This window comes from Pipra filicauda, unplaced genomic scaffold, assembly GCF_003945595.2.
Source record: "Pipra filicauda isolate LSUMZ 115617 unplaced genomic scaffold, ASM394559v2 scaffold83_size3615187_pilon, whole genome shotgun sequence".
Lineage (NCBI taxonomy): Eukaryota > Metazoa > Chordata > Aves > Passeriformes > Pipridae > Pipra > Pipra filicauda.
In genome coordinates, this window is record NW_024105020.1 from 162,376 (window position 1) to 184,594 (window position 22,219).

General features: G+C 36.7%; 1 protein-coding gene across 1 annotated transcript in view; it reads left to right on the forward strand.

Annotated features, from left to right (window-relative positions):
• TGFBRAP1 (transforming growth factor beta receptor associated protein 1) overlaps window positions 1-22,219 on the forward strand; it is a 33,950-nt gene that overhangs the window by 8,168 nt on the left and 3,563 nt on the right. Inside the window, exons 3-10 of the mRNA XM_039390568.1 lie at window positions 2,348-2,542; window positions 3,488-3,642; window positions 9,287-9,369; window positions 15,667-16,008; window positions 17,353-17,410; window positions 18,696-18,839; window positions 19,875-20,018; window positions 21,361-21,520. Of these exons, the coding sequence (XP_039246502.1) occupies window positions 2,348-2,542; window positions 3,488-3,642; window positions 9,287-9,369; window positions 15,667-16,008; window positions 17,353-17,410; window positions 18,696-18,839; window positions 19,875-20,018; window positions 21,361-21,520 (1,281 nt within the window). The remainder of the gene's footprint in view (window positions 1-2,347; window positions 2,543-3,487; window positions 3,643-9,286; window positions 9,370-15,666; window positions 16,009-17,352; window positions 17,411-18,695; window positions 18,840-19,874; window positions 20,019-21,360; window positions 21,521-22,219) is intronic.

A 22,219-nucleotide genomic window follows, 5' to 3' on the forward strand; every position in this document is an offset into this window, starting at 1 on the left:
TCAACATGGATTTAAAAAGGGACAATTGCCTGACCAGACTGAGTGCCTTCTATGCCTGGCTTGGTGGATGAGGGGAGAGCAGTGATACTGTGAACTTCAATAAGGCTTTTGGCACTATCTCCCATGACACCCTTTGTAGACAAACAGATGAAGAATAAGCTAGAGACAGAGTGAGGTGGATTGAAAGCTTGACTGGAAGGTTTGTAGTGAGCGGGACTGAATCCAGCTGGATGACAGTCACTAGTCCTGACCCCAGGGGGCCAATGCGAGGTCAATACTAATGTCATCTTTAAACAACATGGATGGTGGGGAAGAGCACACCTTCAACAAGTTTGGAGAGTATACAAAACGTTTCTACGTCTCTTGGTGCTGAAAAGAGTCTAGCTGTGTTTTGGGTAACTCTTGTAACCTTTAGATAGCCTATGCATTTTTAATATGGAATTGATTACTGACTTCATCTCAAGTTTGATCAAATGCATTCCTGTACTATAAAAAGGCTGTGGTTTCTGATTGTAGTTGTTATGTTTATTGTTATCCTTAGGGGAGAGCTGGATGAAGACAGAAAATGCATCGTTCTACCACAGAATGATAGACCACCTAGCTATTGAGGGCAGAGGGATGTAGAGAGATACTGACTTGAAAAAGTAGCACACATTGCTGTGCATACCCTTTCACTTCTGTAAAGGATTTTTTTAAATTACCTAAAAAAAGAGCTCTTTCATTTAAAAAAAATGTGTTTTATAATTATTTCTGTTAAAACATCAGAGAAATAGAAAACCAAAGAATTAACATTTTAAATATAATAAGCTCTAAATTTACTACTGGTTAGGATGTGTTTAGTTCAAGTTTTCTCCCACTTTTTGAAATGGGATTATAGCACGGAGTAATAATAGAAAGCCTTTAAAAGTGGACAATGTGGTTTACCTGACATAAAATTTTACTTCTGAGTCATAAGAATATCAAGACCAATAGAGTAAATTGGGAATTAATATATTACAACCCCCAAAAATGATTTTCTGTAAGGTGCTTTGGTTGAAAAGATGATCATTGTAGTGAAAAAGAACCCTTACTCAAGGGGAAAGGTTGATCATTTAAAAGCTGCTATAAGGGATACAGAAACTTAGTCTCTACACCATAGTTCTGTAAGTCTACAATCTTGTGGTTAGTTTTCTGTTTTCCCTTTTTTTTTTTTTTTCAGTTCCAAGATGGTCCTTCTACCCAGCTCGCCTTGCCTCATTATCCTCTGTTTAGAAGAGATTTTGTAAATTAAATAACATAATCTTTTAATCTCTTGTGTTCTTTTGAGCTCAGACTTACTCTGCCAGCTGTCAAGTGGCTCACTGCTGCCAAAGATCAATTTTCATGAGCATGCCTTTTTAATGGCATGAGAATACTGGGTTTAATGGGTATGAATTAATATTTCGAACAGAAGCTTACGTACTGCTTCAGTACAGCTCAGCTGGTAATTGTTTACTGAACTAGGCCTCAAAATTTTGACTGAAATTTTTCTTCAGTCAGTGTCTCAGAAGGAATTGGGAAATACAAAGTAGCATAAATAGAACCACTGGCATACAGTCCTAAAGCAAGTTAGAAGTCTGTTAAGCTAGGAGAAGGAAGGAGGACAAAATAGACAGGAGGAAAGATAGTGACAAACCCCCCCCAAATTAATTGAAGTTTTAATCTGATTATTTCAAAGGCAGCATAGGAGTTATCATTGGGATATTAGGAAGTCTTTACTCTGTGCTGCTTTATAAACAGCCTCTGCATTTTTTTCAAATGATTGAAAACACAGATGCTTCACAGGAAGTGACTCATCCCAAGGAGCTGGACGTTTGTTCTGTGAAAACATTGCTGTCAAAAGTGAAGAAGTATAAGTAAACTATTGTGTCCACTAAAATGCTCTTTAGACATTTGATACAGCAAGGAACTAACGTGCCTGCAGTGCCAGACAGCTCAGGCAGTGCAGGTCTGCAGCTCCTACTAAGGCAAGATTGAAAACTGGGTCTCAATAAATGTTAATGTTCTGAAATTAATTCAAACTGCATGGCATAATTCTTATAAGAAAACCCTGAAGCTTACTAAACTTGAATAATTCTTTGTAGTTTCTTTCAGTATTCATCTCTTCTCAGCTTTTGTTGTTGTCTGTTCATGTGGTGAAGGAGAAGGGAAAAAAAGACTGAACTGAATTAATCGCCAGGTCCAGGGAGGTGTGATGTGCTGTTGTCATGCCGCCTGTATCTGTTCTGAGAGTTTTCATCGCTGTACCTTGGTACCCATGCTTTGTGCTGGGAAAACAACTAGGCTTCAACTAGCATGAGCCTCAGGCTTTGTTTTTCCCTTTTTGCAGGCATGTTTGCAACTGTAGATGGGATCTCACAGCGCGCCCCAGTGCACTGGTCAGAGAATGTGATTGGGGCAGCTCTGTGCTTTCCTTATGTGGTGGCTCTCGATGATGAGTTCATTACGGTGCACAGCATGCTGGACCAGCAGCAAAAGCAAACCCTGCCTTTTAAAGAAGGTCACATTCTACAGGACTTTGAAGGTACTAAAAAGGACACTTTGTTGCATCAGTAATTCTGGAACAGCCTGCAGTCTCTTCAGTTTGTTTTTTAAACACAGTATCTAGCAAGTTGTTGACTGTTGAAACTTTTATTGCAACTGTTTTGCTGGTTAGATTCCTGCAGACTTCAGTAATCCAAAATTCTATGCCTCTAACAAAATGTATGCTCATTAAATGTGCTCTGATTGTCAAGGTGATTGTTGGGTAGGAGTCCATGGGTTTACAGCTTTTTTTTTTTTTAACTTGATTATTTCTTTCAAAGGAGCAGTGTTAATGTTACATCTGAATGATTGTGAACTACTGGTACATTGGCTATCCTGACAAAATTCTACCAAATTAGAAAAGAATACAAAAGAATAGTGATTTTTAAAATATCTGTGTAAGAATTTTAAAATTGGATATAAAGAATTGTTAAACAAAAAAAAAAATACAAGCATTTCCTTTGGTGTATTCTTCAGTTAAGAACTCTTAAGTATGGAATACATTGTGTTACTACTTTTTTTTTTTTCCAGAGAAGCTACAAACTCTAGCACTATGAACTGTGTGTTACTTCCTACCTTTGATTTCCAAATGTAAGCCTGGGGAAATACCTGGCAGTTAAAACTCCCTAATCTCTGGAATCTGGGCAGTGATTTCAGTGGTCTTGACAGCATAGTTCATCATGAGTGATTATAGCCAGTTTCACTTACTTAGAGTGGAACAAAATCTGCTGTAAATAAATAAATTTACCATTGTCTCTGTATTTCTAAGGTGGAGTTTACAGGTAAGCTGCTATCTAGTGAATGAGGTAACAGCAAAGGTCCGTTTTGGAACTGTAACACTGCATAGGTTCTTAAATCTTATATTGTATATCTTAAAGCTTATTTCTGAAATTGTTTTTTTTTCTGTAGAGAATGTAAACGGAATATGTCTGTTTGTTCTGTCCAGGAAAGGTGATTGTTGCTACTAACAAGGGTGTATATATCTTGGTACCACTACCTTTGGAAAAACAGATTCAAGATCTTCTAGCTAGCCACAGAGTAGAAGAAGCCCTTGTTCTAGCAAAAGGAGCTCGAAGGAATATTCCAAAAGAGAAATTTCAGGTCTGTCCTTCCTTTAGTTTTCATGAAAACGTAAATTTCACAGTGGGGCCATGTATTCCAGTGTTCAAGTGATTGGAGAGGGTGGGGGAGGAATTTACATTGAAGAGAAATTGTAATACCTTTTATGATTTCAACCTGAGGAAATACATGTGCTGCTAAATTGGCTTGTACTTGTGAAGGCTGTGATATTGGCAGGGGGAATGCTGTTGCTCTTCTGGGATTTTGTTGATTTCCCCCCTCCCCCCCCAAGAAACTTGAGAGAATTGAAAACAAAACCAAACCAAAAACCTAGTGACAGAAAATCCAATGTTATGCTTTCTTAGTACTAGGTTCAGTTATTATTTGCTATTGCTATTTAAAAATGTATAAATGAGAATTTTTACATTTTACCTTTTTTACCAAAGATTCTCACTGTATCCTAAATTCCACAGCAGTACAACTTCAAAGTTAAGTAATGGGAAATCTAAAGCAAATACATCCTGCTTCCAAACTCTTACAAGTAGTACTTGCATTGCTGTGTAACTCAACTTTTAAAGGTTTTGTATGGGAAAGTGTCTTACAAAGTCTTGAGTGTTGATTAGAGATTTGTACTCACTTCCTTCTACCTCTGGTTTACATTACAATACATACTCTACTGTATTTGTTTCTATTTAGAGACTTGGAAAAAACAGCATGAAACCTCTACTCACTGAGTACGTGAACGAATATTTGGTTTCTTTCCTTCTGTAAAAGCAAAATTTGATCTGTAACCTGAAGAAAATCTAGTGTGTCTTTTGTTTTTGTTTTTTTAATATACTTCGGTGCATTTTGTTGCCATTAAAATAGTACCAGTTATGTTATTACTTCTGGTTTCTTTAGAAAGATGTAAACGTGACTGTGGAAGTTACAGAATTGCAGTGCTCCAAATGATCTCTTTTTTCTTTTTTTTTTTTTTAAATTTCAAGAAGCTTCTAATTCCTTGTCATTTCAATTTTGGTCAAGGCCCTTGAAAAGCAGTCATTAAATTAAATGAAGGTTGTATCCGTTTTCATTTTGATCCCTGACTCCTCTGTTGAATGAACAGATGGGAAACTTCTGGAAGTAAAAAGCTTGTTGAGAAAAGTGTTTCCATCCTTTTACTAAGGTACATCTATCTGGAAGTACTTGAAGCTGAAAAGTATTTAGGGAAATATGGAGTTCATTTTCCAGCATGTTTTGCTTTGCATCTTCATTTCCAACTTTTCCTTTGCGATCTGTTTACAGAAGCAAACAAATATCTTACTGTGAGGACAGTATGCATGATCTAATCAATGTCTTCTACTATGTATTATGACCTATGAGTCTGCAATTATTTCTTTCCAGTTTATGTAGATGTGGTGTGGGAGATGTCTTCCTGTGTTTTGCCACAGGATGAACTGCAGTTCATTACCTAAAACATGTGATATCAAATCTCGTTCCTCTTCGGTTTTCTTGCATTTAGGATTTTTCAGTCTTTAGAACAAGTTACTTTCTGTCCACAGATATCTTATGTGCACAGTATCTGTCTTCCTGAAATTAGTTTTCTAGAGTATTCTAAGTTATTTCTAGCTTAATGTGCTCTTAAAGGTGTTCACTTACTTTAAGTCAATGCTACAGCTGAAAAACAGAAAACATAGCACTTGCAAGCAAAATGGCCTGTTCTATTTCTGGGCTGTATTTGCAAACTGATATTAACCAGTTTGAATTGATGGAGTCTCCCACTCACTCATATTAAAATGACCCAACTTGGCTTAGTTGTTGACATGTTAGTGCAATTTTTCAGAGCCTTTCCGTAGCTGGAAATGCAGCATGTTGAACTTGCTTTCTAATGGGACTCCAATACCAAGTGCTGTCATTACAGGTCTGTTCCAAGCACACCAGACTTTCTTTTACTGTGGTCTCATGTAATGCAAATCTGATGGAGCTCAACCAAACTAAATGCCATACATATGTTTGTTGTAACATTTCTTTGGCATACTTTAACTGATCACATACTCTCTCGTTTTTAAGTCCTGTCTAAGAGCTATCTTCAGATAATTGATGTTAGATAGACAATAGGCATCTTCTAACAGCTATCTTTGGATATCTATTTTGCAAGCTTTACTTTCCTTAGTAGCTGACAATTTCAAGGCTTTATTTTGCCATTGTATACAAGCAGTAGGAATAAATGCTTAGGTTTGGCATTAAGGCACTTGATGCATGCAGAATACTAATTTAGTTATCTGGTTCATGAAGTAGAGTGTCCCCTTTGCCATGTAATGCTTTAGTTCTGCAGTTTGCAATGGCTGTTGCCATCTTATATGTGACTTGAACTTAGTCAGGGCATTGTAGGGTAGACCTTGAGGAAATGTTTTTTTTTTCCTACAGTTCAATATTTTGTCATTGCATGAAAGCACAGGTGCATGCTCTCCCTCTGTATATCAGCAGTAGTATATCAGCATAAATATATATGTGCTGGTAATGCAGAATGATGGTGGAATAGCAATGAAGCTCTGTACTCAGAATTATTTGTATAGTCAATATTTAGTTATGGGAAAGTAGCAGGTCATGCATTAGTAGCTTTAACTTGTTATTTAACCTGTAGTCCCTGCAGACTGCAAATTTAGCTCTGCCATATCAGATGAAAATGTCTTTGAGCATCAGGAATTCCTGCTAGGTAAAAGATGCTAAGCTGAAGTATTCCAAGGAGATGGCTTTACTGGATATCATTTTTGATAGAAGAATACAAAGGCTTTTCTACCATGCTACCATGAAATGACTGAATACTACTTATTAATTTTTCAGGACAGCTGACGTTTGCAGAAATCATGGTTGATGGTAGTGAAGACCTTGGTTAGATTGACACACATCTTGCATAGGTATCTCTCTTTTCTTTTTTTTTTCCCTCTCATTTCTTTTTAGTTTCAAAAAAACATATTGACTGCACCCAAACCTGACCACAAGACAAAGTAGCTTTCTAGAAAAATTCTTTTGGACAATGTAGTTGGTAATTCTGACCATTTTAGAAATGATTTTTCTAGCAGTTATGTGAATTAAGGCTTTGCTATATCTGTTACAGCTTCAGCAGTCATCTTTCTGTTGTCTAGGACTTTTTCACTCATGAATTAATACAAAACTTATTTTGTGAGTTTTTTTATGTGAATTCAGTCAACAGTATAGAATTTGCCTAAAGCACTTCAAGTCTTATGGTAGTTCTTCAGAAGTTATAAGAGATTAAGAATGTGTTGAATTTTGACTGGATGTAACTTAGTACCTTGGTAAAAAAAGCCTGTTGCAGTATTCTGGCCTATGGGTCTGGAAGTACTCAAGGTGTTTTTTCTGTCATAAACAGAAGTTAACTGTATGTATTTGGCATATAGCTAGCTCATTCTTAACAACCTGTAAGACAGGGAATATTGGATTTTCCACAGACAGTCTGGTCTGTTGCTTCCCTAATCTTTACCCCAGGACAACCTAATGTCTAATGTTTATCTTGTTGACTAACAAGCTACCTGGATGCTCCCTATTCTATCACTGCATCTTCAAAAAGTTGGGAAAGCACCTGTCTGTAGATATTCTACAACTTTTCTGTTGCATGCAGGGAGAAGTGAAGATATGTCAACACTTAAAGGAAAGTGAATACCACTTAATCAGTTTAGATTTAAAACTATTCCTTCAAGCTGTAGTTACACTATTAATGTGCTCTTTTCAACTTTCTGTTGAAAAGATGCTGTACAGACTAAGCTCTGCAATTAAAGCAGTATTTTCAGTGTCTTAGATAAATTCAAGCTTAATTACAATATCATAATTTACTAAATATGTAAGTTTTAGTGATCATTCTGTTGCAAAAATTGAAAACAGACTTTGAGGGAGGATAAAAACTCCAGCCTATCTACTTTTGATACTAGTCAGCATGGTGAGAAGACTTTTTCTGTAAAGTCAAGCCAGATTTTAAAGTTTTTCTGCTGCCACAAGATGCAGATTATTTGCAGATTGAAATCCTTTAGCAGTGGCCTTAAGAATGTGACTAGGTGGGTATTCATCAGTTCACAGATTACTGTGTATTGATGTAATAACACTATCAGAAATCCACAATATTTTGGTTAGTTTATGAATTAATCACCTGAGGAAGTTTTACTTTATAACCGTAGTTAAATTCCCTTTTAGGTTTAGAAAACTAACTTTAGTTAACTGTGTATTTTGAATTATTACACATGAATGTAAAACATTAATTCATATAAAGATGTCCTGAAATATTGTTCATTTAATTTTATATTGTTATATTAATTTTATATTTTCATATTGTCTGAAAAAGTGTGCCAGATAACATTTCTCTTTCCCCTTCTCTCCTCCACACTGGAGAGTCCAGAAAAATCCCACAGAACCTTACAAATCAATATGTTTCAGTGGCTTGCTAATTACCAAGATTACTAATGGTTCGTCTTAAGGAAATACTTAAAGCATGACTAAATGGACTGAAACCAAGCTTTTCTCTTGGTAAATCCATAATCTTTAATCAAGGTGAAAAATCATCAGTTACAGAATCAATCCACTGTACTCGAGGTCTGATGTTCTTTAGTAATTTCTGCCTGGAATGTGTTCTTATTGTGTTGTAGTTTCTCAGGGTATTTTCATTGAAAATGGTCTTTTTTAAGTCTGTTTTAAGTCTGCCTTCATGTACAATGTGAAATGTTAGAAAGCTGTATATTCATGAGCAAGTTGAAGGGAAAAACTGAAGGCATGTGGAGGTAGCTGGGTGTATTTGCCAAAATACCAACATTGTCACAAACGGGATGCTTTGCAGAGCACAGTTTAGGTTCCTTGCTTTTAGTAGTTCTCTTTTGCTGTTAAAAGTATTCTAGGCATAAGGATTTCATTTAATCTTGTGTAATTGGTTGACCATTCAGATTTAATAACTACCTATCATTTAAAGTAGTTTTTATGTTCTTTTTCTGATGAACTTCTTTTCAACATTTTCTGTCTAGATGTGACTTTAACAGTAAAACTTGATAACAAATAGCTTTTCATATGTTTTAGTTGGTTTTTAACTGTTTTTTGATCTACATTGCATAATTTACTTCATATTGGATAAGTTGAACTGCTTTGGAAGTATTTTTATTTTAAAAAAAAAATCAAAATAACAAAAGTCAAAATTATGGTCATCAGCTGGGGGTGAGACAGAATTGCCAGCAAGGTTGCTGTAGCAGTGAGATGACACAGGAAGGAAGTGGCTGTGTGTGGTCAAGTGGGACCATCCTTACCTTTTTTTTTTTTTTTCTTGTGCTTACTGAATCATGGAGAACTTCAAAGATAACCATTGACTTTTACATTTACAAATAATTCGAGCAGAAACTTGAGGCAAATTGGTGTGATGTCAGATAAGTCATTATGTGAACAGGAAAAATTCAACTTACTGCCTGTTGACTTTGCTTTTAATAAGGACTCCTGAGCACACAACAATTTGTGTAAGAAACTGAGTCTGGGCAGCAGATTCAGTATGTACATAACTTAAAATGTAGAGGATCAAGGCTTTATTTTGCATGTGACTTGACAAGTGTGGTTGAAGATCATGTGTTCAGTGTTGTGGCAGGTAGCTATTGCAGTTGGAATTAGCACTATGTAAATACAAATATAATAAACCTTTTCTTTCCCCCCTTCTTTTTCATAGGTAATGTACAAACGAATCCTGCAGCAAGCAGGTTTTATACAGTTTGCACAGCTTCAGTTCCTTGAAGCAAAAGAACTCTTCAGGTAATTGTGTGACAAGAAATTTATTAATTTACCTTCTTTAAATAAGGAGTTAGTGTTCTTGGGTTTAAAAACTTGAATGGCTTTTGATGCAGCTGTGAGTTCACTGTGAGAAAATGTTTTTGTTGGGGGTAAGAACAAAGTAACATTGAAACAACTTTATAGCTGAAGAGTTAATGCAACTGGTTTTTTTCTTTTGTATGCTAGCATACAGTAGCTTTAGATATTTGAGTGTTGTATATGTGGAGATTTTTTTACTTTATATCCATGGGGGTCAAGGCTTTGTTATTGAGCCTGTGCTGTGATTTACAGCATGAATATTGCTTTGGTTTTTTTTTTAAAAAACTTTTAACAAAAAGGTATAATTTAAATATTAGTTACAATTTAAATACTATTGATACAAGTGCTCTAACTTTTTTGAGGATGCTGATACTGAATTTGTTTTAACACTTGTTCTGCTAGACCTTTTCCAGAAAGCAGATTGATTATTTGTTCTTGAAGTCTGTATTAACTTTCCCAGTTTAGCCATTTCAGCAGTCACATGTTTATAAATTGACCTTGGTATTCCACTTGCATTAAGAAAATTCCGCTAGCTATCTTTATTCTACCTGATAATTTCATTTCTGCTAGCCATGCCTCATTCTGTGATGGGGCACTGTCTGTTATTAGTGTAATCCGTGCTGACTACATAAAATAACTCTCCTTGTTATCTGCTGAAATTCAGTTTAAACCTATGTAGAGTCTATGGAATAGGATTAAGCTTAGATAGTTTTCTGTATATTGTAAACATGTACAGTGTAGGAAAAAAGTTGTCCTTGGGTTTATGGAAATGAGTTGAAGAAAAGATTTTGGGGAATTCTGCTACCGATGAGGGACTTTGCCATTTTACCTCCTGCTCGCCAGTGTAATGGGAGACACTGGGCTTGAATGGGCAGTGTACTCTGAGTGAAGATGAGGGACTGACAGGAAAGGCCTGAGTAGCGTTTGTTTGCAATTTCTTCCAGCCTCAAGCACTTTCTGTATCACTCTGTAATTTTTGTCATTAGTGAGCAACTTGCAGTCTTCCTCCACCCTTATAATCTTCCACACGCACTGTGTATCTGAACCCTGTGTTGTGTATCTGAAGTAGGAGTACAATCTGTACATAGTTGGGAATCTTTGAAAAGGAGTGAGAAGAGGAAAATGTATCCTGCAGGGAGCTCCACCACCTTGTGGAAGGAGTTCAAGATCAGTTATGCAGCCTCCATCCAGCTGTCAGTCCATCTGACAAATAAGCTTTAGTGAATAGGATTGTGGGAGCTCCTCTACAGAAACAAACATGCTTCATGAGAACATGCTGTCCAGGCATGAATTTTGTAGCTGAGTCAGCATTCCAGGCTGTTCCCTTCCTCTAAAAGCTGCAACTCCAAAGCAGAACAACAGTTCATGAATTGCTGATGTCTGCTTGAGGAGGAAAGCAAGGATAAGTTTATCTGTGCTTTTCTTCTGTCCAGTCATACATAAACTATTCAGAGTATTTTGGGGACTCTAAAAAAGCTTGTTATGGAATCTAGGTTCCTTGATTTTCAGCCCTGGTGAACACACCCAATTAAAGTAGTATCTGGGTGTGTCCTGATACACTCTCAATCAGTCTTGCTCATTTTAGACTTACTGATGCTCAGAGGAAAAATGGGAAAGATAATGGCAGTCTGTGCAAATACTTCCTCCCATTCCGATGTGTTGCACGGTAGGTGTTGTGTTAATAAGAAAGAACTTCAGTCTTAATGCCAAAGGGAAACTTGATACCTATCTGAGAAAAGATGGGTTTAAGCAGTGAAACAAAGTGATAGCAGTACATTCAGGAACTTGGTGGGATTTGAGCCTACTTCTGGACAAATATGAAGTGAGATTATCTTACTACTCAGAAAATATCTATCAGTTACAGGTTAGCTGGGGAAACTACTATATTGGACTAAAGGTCTTTGTTTTCTTGCATCGATTATCCCTCTTGGATAACCTGTCAAGAAACAGTTATATCTTATGCTTAAATTCTTAATTCTTAAATACTGAAACTTTTAAGAGGAATACTTTGCAAAATTCCTTGTGGTTATGCTGATACTTCTGAATACTGAAGAAGGTTGACAAAAAGGAAGTAAGTGATAGTTTTATTGAAACTGAAGTAGCCAACAAAGGGAGGAGAATTTTCTTCAGCTGGATCTGTTAATCTTAAACTGAGTGAGCTGTCGCAGTAGGGCTTCTTTGGTCTGACAAATTCTGTTATAAACAATAACAGAATTGTGTTTGTGTTATGTAGCTGTGATTTATATTTATGCTATTTCATGTTACTATCATTAGAGGGTCACATGCATTTAGACCAATCAGCGCTGATTAGCAGGCCATTTGCTGAATTCTAGATGTCTTACTGAGGTATTGGCAGCTGTCACAGTGAAACTATTTCTCTTCAGTGTTTTTTCACTGATTGGATGTTGCTTACATTCTGACACACCAGATACTTTTCTAAACTTTATTGCTCTTTTTAACAAATCAAAATGTTAACTCTTTTCATGATATTTCTCACCTCATAAAATCTATAGAGAGGCTTTAGGAATAAGTGTCTCCTACTCTGGAAAGGTTAAAAAATTGCTGGTACTTATGCCTTGAGAAATAAGAAGTAGGGACAGTGTAAGATTTGCATCTTAAATGATTTCAGAATTTAAGCTTCTGTTACAGCCAGTGGGATCTGGGCAAAATAGTTAATACTGTAGGCTTCTTTGACATCTCTGATATCTGTAAATATGAGGGTCTGAATTTAGACCAAAGTTTCCTGAAAACTTGTGGATTCTACCTATTGAATTATTTGTATATATGAAGCCCAAAAAGAGCTAATGCAGAATTGATTGAAGGGAAGTTGTCTCTTAACATTGATGACTCAACTTGTCTTGAGTTTGTTTTCTAATGTGAGATAAGTTGCTACCTATATTTTACTAAACCTGAGATGTTAGAAGCTGAAGACTCGGATGTGTGTTTCGAAAGAGGTGACGTCCTTTGTACCTGCTCTTAAATGGTTTTGTCCAGATGTAGTGGAAAGAGCCACAAGACATCCACAGATCCCAGAAGCCATAAGCCTTGGGATGAATGTTAGCCATTCATGCATTTCTTGGTCATTGTTTGGTATTTGCTATTTTTCCTTAAGAAGCTTGTGGAAGCCCCCTTCTGAGGAGGCTGCTTGATTTCTGATTGCCACTGCTGTGGGGAGAGCAAAACTGTATAACATGAGCTTGAGTCAGACCTGCTGAGAGAACCACTGGTGATTCACAGCTCAGGCTTTGGGCTATCCCAAGCTGGAAGCTGATTCTCCTCGAAAGCTATTTCTCCCTTTGGAAACAGATCATCATTGAGGCCAGAGTCTGTGAAGTCAGAGGTAGTAGCTGACTACTAGTCAGAAAGTAGCTGACTACTTTCTCATCTAGGAAAAGTTGGATGGTAAGATGAAAGGACTCAGAAGCTACTGTAGAAGTTGGAAAATGTTTTAAAGCTTATTATAAGGGGCATATTTAAATATAGCATTTTTTAACTTCATCCATCTGCATGGTCATAGTCTCCATCTCAAGCTTAGGCCACCTCCAAATACTTGACAGCATAGCTTGCAAGAGAACGAATGTTTATACATGAATTTCTCCGAATTTATTGACTCCTTGTTTCTGCACAAATTTTGAGTAGCCTTTGGATTTTATTCAAGTTATGGGTTAACTTCTGTTCTAAAATGAATCAGGGAAGAACCTTGGAGCAAAATAAAAAATCTTTCTTCAAATAGGGTTAGTTTTCTAGTGTAAAACATCTCATGTAATAGAAGGTTCTCAGGACCTTCAGAGGAGCTGGACTAGTCAAAACTGCAGTTAGATTACTGTAACAAGTTCATACTGAAAACTCAAATATTCTTTGAGCCATCAGGTCACACCACTGACAGAATTTGCTACATCTTCGTTATTCTGCCTCTAAAAAAAAAAGTCTTCGTCTCCTTGTGAGTTCCGTCATAATGTAGATCTCAGAATTTCTAAGCCAAATATTAAGTCTGAAAAGAGGAACTAAAAAGACATTTCAGCTGCAGAAATCTGCAAAGTAGGCACGAACACTTTACCCTTGGAAAGAGGTGGACTGTTCTAGTGAGGAGGTGGTTTTTAGGCAGTAGGAGCTCTGTGTATGAATCGGAAAGACCTGCTGGTCAAGCCTCTTCTTATGGGAAGGCTTCTCATATTCAGATTTTTCTATATTGTGGTCCTCTGTTGTCCATGTTGCTGTTCCTGTGCTTTGCAGTCATGAGGTTCTGGAGCAGGATACTTGCTGCTTTTAAATTTGCTGTTGCTGCTGTCTCCCAGAATGTCATTCTTCTGGTATAGATTTTTGTAACCAAAGGATAGTATTAAAAAGAAGTTCTAAACAGGTGTAGTCATGGTGATGCTTCCCACTAGTTCATATTTCCTGGATGGTTTCGGAACTGTGTCAATGGCAACAAGTGAACAATGCAGAGCACGCCCCACTCTTCAGTTACCTTACAACAGTATGGAAGGGATGAACCTGCTTGTGAGGATCTTTCACACTTTACGGCCTGCAGAAATCTGCTGCTTTGGCTACTTCTGGGTTATAATTTGTTTCTTTTTGGAATTCATTCCAATCAAGGTTGTGAAGAGAAAGTCTTTTGAGTTCGCTGATCACTATATAGATAAGAACTATTTTTGAAGAGTTTTATTTGCAAAGGTGTAGTAACAAAACAGGATTTCTTTCAGAGAACTGTCAAGATCATTTTGATTTTTTTTCAGCAACAGTATCTCCTTTATTTCAAGAATGTTCATTTTTAAAGATGAATTCTGAATAAAAGCTTTTGACAGTGAACTAAAATATAAATCCTGATGTCTTGCTGTTCTCCCGAAGCAAGACCTGGGAAGAGAGGTCATTCTGGCTGTGAAAATTAGGGAGTTGTTTGCCATAAAAAAAAAAAAAAAAAAAAAAAAAAAAAAAAAAAAAACCCCACCAAACCAGAAAAACCCCAACAACCTGTTGTGGTCTGGTTATTAAAATTATTAAAAATGCCTCTGCTTGAATTAAGGTGCAAAGAAGACTAGATGCCAGAGTCAGTAGTATAGGTTTTATTTAATGGTAAATGTGACACAGAAAGAGAGAGAGAAAGAAATAGGAAAAAGGAATTGAAGGGGGGAGAAGAAAGAGAGTGACAGAGAGAGATTAAAATAGAAAATTTATCACCACTGTGTGTAACCTGGCAATGTCCTGTCGGTCCAGTTCTTCTGGTCTTCTTGGTGGTGAGTGTCTCCCAAAAACAGAGTCCAATGGATTAGTATACATTCAGGAGATGCCAGGCACCTCCCGTTGACGGGATGGGAGGGGGCGGGGGGGGAAGCTTTGCAGTCTCTTGTAATGGACTCTGGACCCTGGGGGGCACTTTGGGGGTCTTTGGTGGTTTATGACCCCTTCTCAGCTGCCTCTCATGTGAATGTCCCTTGTGTACCTGGTCTTCCTGGAGGTGGGGGGGTTACTGCTTTGGTTTAGTGAGGAGAGATTTCACCATCACACACCAAAAACCCCTCTCCCCTGCCACCCACTGATCTCAGCTAGGTTGAATTCTTAACACAGAGACATTCTTTCCTGAGCCTTGTTTACCTCTCCTCAGACCTGAGATGATTAGACAATAGTCCTATCTCAAGTTCCCAGTCACAGTCCAAATTCCAGTCAGGAGGCATTGGGGAGTGGGGGAAAAGTGCTTCAGTGGCTGCAGACAGGCTGCTGCTTTCTTGCAGTTTGACAAAAGTCTTTATATGATTTCAACAATGTTTAAGACATAAATAACATTCAGTCCATTGCACAACCACAACCCAAAAAAAACCCCATTCATTTCATTCTTCTATCACAACATGCAGTATTCAAAAGCTTGAGGAATTTCAATCTAGGCCTAAAGAAAAATGTTTTGCATGGCATATTTATATTACAACTTGCTGCTGGATAAAAGTATATGCGCCCTTCAGCTGTAGGATGTCAAAAGCAAAAGGCTAGCCAGTCTCCAAATTCTTGGAGCTTCCTATGTCTAGAGAAGGAAAAAGAATGATAAGTAAAACAAATAAAGAAATAGCAAAAAAAAGTTCCAGATTTGTTCTGCATATATTTTCTCCAGCATAGAAGACAATAGCTTTCAGAAACTGACAACTTGTTAGTGTCCTGACTCTAAGCATATGTGAGCACACATCTTTTTTTTGTGCCTATGTATACTTTTTCTTTCTTTTTGCTTCATCTAGTTTGACACTGTAATTGCAGAAGCGGCCAGCTTGATGTCCGGGAGCTGATCTCTCTCTACCCCTTCCTGTTGCCTACTTCCTCTTCATTTATCCGGTCTCATCCCCCTCTGCACGAGTATGCTGACCTAAACCAGCTGACCCAAGGGGACCAGGAGAAGATGACAAAGTGCAAACGATTCCTCATGAGTTACTTGAATGAAGTCCGCAGCACCGAGGTTGCGAATGGCTACAAGGAGGATATCGACACTGCTTTACTCAAGCTGTATGCAGAGGCAAATCATGAAAGCCTGCTGGACCTGCTAGTTTCAGAGAACTTTTGTCTTTTGACAGATAGTGCTGCCTGGCTGGAAAAACACAAGAAGTGAGTGGCTTTTTTGACTATTGCGCCTTCGAGACCAGAGGGAAAATTCTTAGATGCTACTGGCTTCTAGAACAGTGTGTTCAAGTACTTGCAGTTTCTGTGCTTATAGATCCAAAAGACAACTCAGTCTGAATTAACGTTGTTAGCATTTAAAAATATTGATGAAAAGCTATTGATTGACAGTCTGAGGTAAAGGAAATGCATGGTAAATAGCGAGTTCTCCATTTAAAATTTTCTGTAACCAATAAAAAAATAAAGAATTGATACCAGTTTGGGAGAAAAAAGTGAATTGTTTGCCCATGTGATAATGGGAGAGTTGAATGGCTGCAGTAGTTGTACACAAAATGAAGAGATGCCTTAAAGCATGCACTGCATTAGATAGGAACTATTAACCATTTATCTGTCTTTAAAATTGTTGCTTATTCAGGGAAGGAGCTCTTACTTTTGAATTGCATACTTTGTGTTCCCACTGATTCACCAAAAGGAGGTTCCTTAAGATTTCAGTGCAAATGACTTCAATTCTCTGTCAGCAGGCAGAGAATTGACAGTCATTAAGCATGAAACATTATGTAGTAAATGTGTAAAATACAGACTCCAGTCCTAGGTAGTATGTCTGTTTTGGTTTTAATTTCTTTAAGCTTTAAATTGTGTGGTGCAGTACCACTGTAGTACAGTGGTAAGGCAGAGTCTTTAATTGTGGTTATATTTAGAGTGATTTCATTTATTTCAGGTGTTTTGTTAAAACCTCTTGGCAAATGTGGTTTGCATGGCCTCTACTTTTGTAGATGTGAATGAATATTAGAACATTGTCCCATGAGAACAGCCATCGCAGAACTTAGTTGTATTTTTCTTACAGTACACAAAAGCCACTCTGTAATGGCACTGTACAGAGCTCTTCTTTGCCTGACTTGACTTCGTGCTGCAGTAAAGAAAAAAAACTTTTCTGATAGTAAAACAAGAGTTTAAGTAAAAACATAGTGAAATTTGATTTAATGAAAGCTGATTAACCATTGGAGGAATATCTATTTGGAGTTAATGTGTTAAGTCTTTCCATAAAATTGAAAGAATGGCATGGGAAACATCTGTAATTTGGCACATACTTTACCTAAGTTGGATCTAGTAACTGGAAACTGGGAGACAGGAGCGATGGAGACACGTTTCTAAGGCAGAACTTCTCTCCTTCGATTCAGAAAAACAACCTACAGAGACTAGTGTTCAAGTGTAGACATGGCCATGAACATGTCATTGTAAGCAATTATTTGTTATACTCTGTGCTAATCCATCCATAATTAAATCAATGGAAAAGTTCTAGCAATTTTAATATTATTTTCTCATTCTTTACAGGTATTTTGCTCTTGGTCTCCTGTATCATTACAATGGTCAGGATGCTGCAGCGCTTCAGGTTAGAATAAAACTTTTACTGTCATCTGTAAACCATTCCAAAATAGCGATTTAGCTCTGAGATAAGTCTGAGGTATTGATTTATCTGTTTGAAAACTTGTAATGTGTATGTATATATATGAGAAACTTGAAACTTATGCTAAGACTGTCTTGAATAAATTAATATGCTAGATGTTAAAAGTCTGAAGAGCTTACTCAAGTTGACAGCTATTTAGATGCATGTATGCTATTTTTAAAGCAAAACTGCACACCAGAACAAACGTTTGTATTCCTAAAAGTTAGACAGAAGTGCTAAAATAATCAAATGATCACTTTAAAAGATATTTATGGGACTTCAGGAGTATAGCCTGGGCTGATTGATCTGTGTACACACAGCAAAACAGTATTATAATCTTTATGGCAGACATGGACAGCAACTGAGAGTCTGTTTCCTTATCTGATGATGGAAAGTGAATGCATTCTGCAGGATCTTAAGTTTCAGCTGGGTTATTAATACCTCTGGGGACCCTCCGTCTGATGTCACACAGTAATTTTGTTGTTCCTGTCTGCATAACTTCATCTAGAGAAATTAGTAAATTCTTGATGAATACATAGCATGTATGTTTCAGACCACATCCAGTACCTTAAATAGTTTGCCTTATTGTGTGGCTTTTGAGCACATTAATCATAGTAACCCTATCAGATGCATTCAGGTCAGTTGTGTAAATACTAATTGCCTGAGCAGAAAACCAGTAAGGACAACAAAGGCAATATGTACCTTTGTCACGTGCAAAATATTTTTCTTGATGTTTCAAGAAACAAGGTTTATTGCTAAGCTGTTCTGCTAGATATGGCACCTGTTTAATTCCGATTATAATGTATATAGAAACAATATCATATGGTACTTGAAGTTCTTCAGTCACAATGAAAGAAGAGCAAAAAGTCAGGTTTTCTTCTAAGGTGCTTGTATAATTTGCTTTTAGTCTTGCAAACATGCAGAACACATGAAAAGTATACCGTGCATTGGAGAGAAGGACTTCTGATAGAAGCTTTCTTTGTGATTAGTGTACCTCCTTCAGTCACTCTCAGAATGAGAACACACACGACATGGGGTCTGAATTGGGTGAATGTGGCAGGTGCAAGAGAAAACTGCGATGGCCAAAGTTTAGTGACCACTGAAGTTCCTTGCAATTGGTGTTCCTGGCAACTCTTTCTAATTCCACAAATCTTGTAGTAACTTGCATAAATTTTGAGGTGGAAGAGTTACATGTTTTAAGCACTTTAATATGTGTATGTTTTTGTTGCAGTTATGGGTGAAAATAGTTGATGGAGACATTGAAGATTCTACACGTTCAGATCTCTATGAATATATAGTAGACTTCCTGACATTCTGCTCAGACCAAGACCTTGTGTGGAAGTACTCTGCATGGATTTTACAAAAGAATGAAGAGGTTTGTGATTGATATACTTTTCACAGAACACCAGTGTTTCTCTGCAGTGGTGTTTGGGTTTTCCTTTGTGTTGGTCCTTCCTGCTAGTTAATTGGCCTTTATGCAGAATATTTAATGCCAGTTAAATAGTGATCAGCAGAAGAAAACTTCCATGTTCTAAGTTCTTCTAAGTCCCTCTCTTGACAAGTGCTAGTGATAACTGCCTCTTTTAATTCTGAAAACAAAGTTTAGGGCATTGTGTACAATGAAAAATACAGCATGTCTTCTGTTTTCTTCATATTGAGTAAGATAATTTTCAAATCTTAAAATAAGTAAATCAATTTACAGATTAATTCTTGCTGCTGCTTCTTTTTAAAATATATTCCACGAATGGGTGGTATCTGTGTACACCAGGACATGGAATAAATAGCCTTCTTTTAAGACAAAACTTCATTGATAGCAGAATTAACTTAATCCACCAAAATTTAAAAAAAAATAAATTGCAACATCATTTTGGTGTGGTGTTAAGTGAGATGTTTTGATCCTGTATTAAAGAGTCTGTGCTGATGGAACTTGTCACTTCCTGATCTGTATTAATTTAAAGCTTAGTTATTTTGTACCATGGCAGATTGCTAAACTTTTGTTTTGGTCATTACAGAAATCTCTTGCTCTACGTCATCACATGTGAAAAGGATTAAAACATTCTGGTTTTAAATTAAACTTTCTTGCTACAAAGGCTGAAATCTCTTGTTCTGCAGTTCTGCAAATCTGTTCAATACTCTTTGTGGCTGGTGGAAGTTGTGCCCAAGCCAAGGTTTTTAGGCTGGATGATATATAGATTACAGATTGAGGCAGTGGAGATAGGAGTGAGTGAGATCACAGTAAACACAGAGTAGTGTAATCCTGTGGTATTGAGCACAGTTTTTTGTTGTTTATCTTCCTGAATAATGCACTAACTAATCCAACACTGCTATTACCTTTTAATTTTAAATACTTATTTAATAAAATAGTTGCCTAAATGCAATTGAGTTCCTAAATGCAATTAACTCTTTCTAGGTTGGCGTACAGATTTTCACTAAAAGGCCTTTGGAAGAACAGGAGAAAAACATTAATCCAGATGATATCATCACTTGCCTTAACAAATATCCTAAAGCACGTGTCAAATATCTAGAGCATCTTGTACTGGAAAGAAAGATAGAGGTGAGTCCTGTGAGAATGGTAAAAGGTAGTCATAGGATTCAGAATGCAAGTTATGATCAGCAAGCTTGAAAAAAGGCAAAGGCTAGAAGAAATAGGCATAATATGAAGTCTTTCAGATGTACTCAGAGTAGGGTAGGAATGGTTTTAAGATTAAAGTAAACAATGAGGAGTGGATAACTGCATTATTTTGAACTTTTCAACTCTTCTGATAAGACAGTTACCTCCCCTCAGATTCTGGGGGGTTTTTTTGCATCTGATTATTGCACACTTTTCTGTTTCATTGAGGCTCAAACCTCCTGGTAAGATCATAAAAAAATGATTGAGCAACTGCTAATCCTAGTGCACTATGGCAGCAGTATATTAAAATTGCTAATTCAATGTTTTGCTAGTAGGAGTGTTTGATTCTGTCTGTCTGGAGAGATTTGAGCAATTAATTATCAAGTTAAACCATGCACCCCTCACTGTAGAATTCCAAACCACTCTAAATGTTGAATGTCCAAAAGATGCATTCACAAGTCCTACGTGACAATGTATTCTACCTTTGGGTTTTTTAGCACAGTACAAAAGCAGCCAAACATTGTTGTATTTGGATATGAGACATTTTAAGCACAGGAGAAATTACTTTAACCTGCAAATAAAGCAAGGAAATGAACAGTGAAAGAACTTGGCAGAAATGATGACCAGTTCACTAATATACATTTTTCAAATACATGTGTTGAATCAATAGTTTCCCTTTATCACTATTGCAAATATGTCAAGGTGTGTTACACCATGAGTGATGAAGGTATTGGTCTCTGATATCATGGATATTTTCAAACAAACTTTTTGAGTTATACACAATGCCTTGTAGACTATTTGTAACAAAAATAATTTGCAATGAAATCTACCTGCTAGTAAAGACTGGCTTATAAATCAGTTCAGTCTTTAGAAATTACTAGGTTCTTGTAAATTATTTAGATCGAATGATTGAGAGTATTTCAAACAGTCAAATCATCAACTTGTTTTGATCAATATTAGGTAGTGGATAACAGAAAAAGTACTGTGCCTACAGAGTGCTTGTCTACCTCTGGTAGCTCTGTCTGTCAGATTTTATTGCAGAAATAGAAAAGGTCAAAGAACATACCCGAATATGAGGAATCCCATGCTTAGAGGTATAGTGTATGTTGTGAAGCTGGTCTGAATTAAGTTGTCTATCTGCATGGACAAAAGACTTTGTGATTAATTCAAATGAAGTAAGTTAAAATACATTTTTATATAATTAAATAAATATTCATCACTATTACTGGGGGAGAGAGGAAGTTATCTTTGCAAACTGAGCTAACATTGTTCTTTTCATCTGTAGAAAGAGAAGTACCATACTCATCTGGCTGTCTTGTACTTGGAGGCAATAACTCAGCTAAAATCTGAGACCACAGATAATTGTACAGAAACAACTGAACTGCTGTTTAAATTACGAAGTTTGCTTCAGAAATCTGATCTTTATAGAGTTCGCTTTATTTTGGGTAAGTTGCTTGTCATCTGTTAGAAATGCTGTATGTCATTTCCAGCAGGAAACAAAATAAAAGTCCTTGCAAGGATATAAAACTGAGAGATCTGAGGTTTCTAGGTGTGTGTGCTTGGTAGGCTATATTTCTAACAGACACAAGTTAATTTAGAAGTCATATCAACATATAGTGTTGTCCGTGTTCTCCTATAGCTCATGAGGTACAATCATATGCTTGGCACTGCACCAAAGACCAAATACCATAACTGACTAGAAAAAATATCTTCATACAATTGTTGTAATAGTGGTTTTCTTAATGATGAGCATGTAACTTGTGACAGCCTTTTGCAAATGAAAGTTTATTTATTTATTTATTTACAAGTTCATTTTTAAGCAGTCTGTTTTTCAGTGAATGGAAGTGAAACCTGGAGGAATTTGATTATCAAGGACTTGTTTGTTGTCCGTAACCTTGAAACTCTCACCCAAAAAGCTGGGGTTCATGTTAAACAAAAGCATGAGCATCTTTTTGAGTGAAAAGTGCAACATACATCTTACTGTTGGTGTAAGGCAAGCAACAGTTGAGCTAAATCTTTTCCTTGGTCAGTGCTTATAATGGTTAATTTTTAATGTTTCATCCACTGGTTTCCAAAACACACTGCAATTAAGAAGTCATGTGTTTAAAGCCTCTCTGGTATGGAGGATGATGGCTGAAGGATGA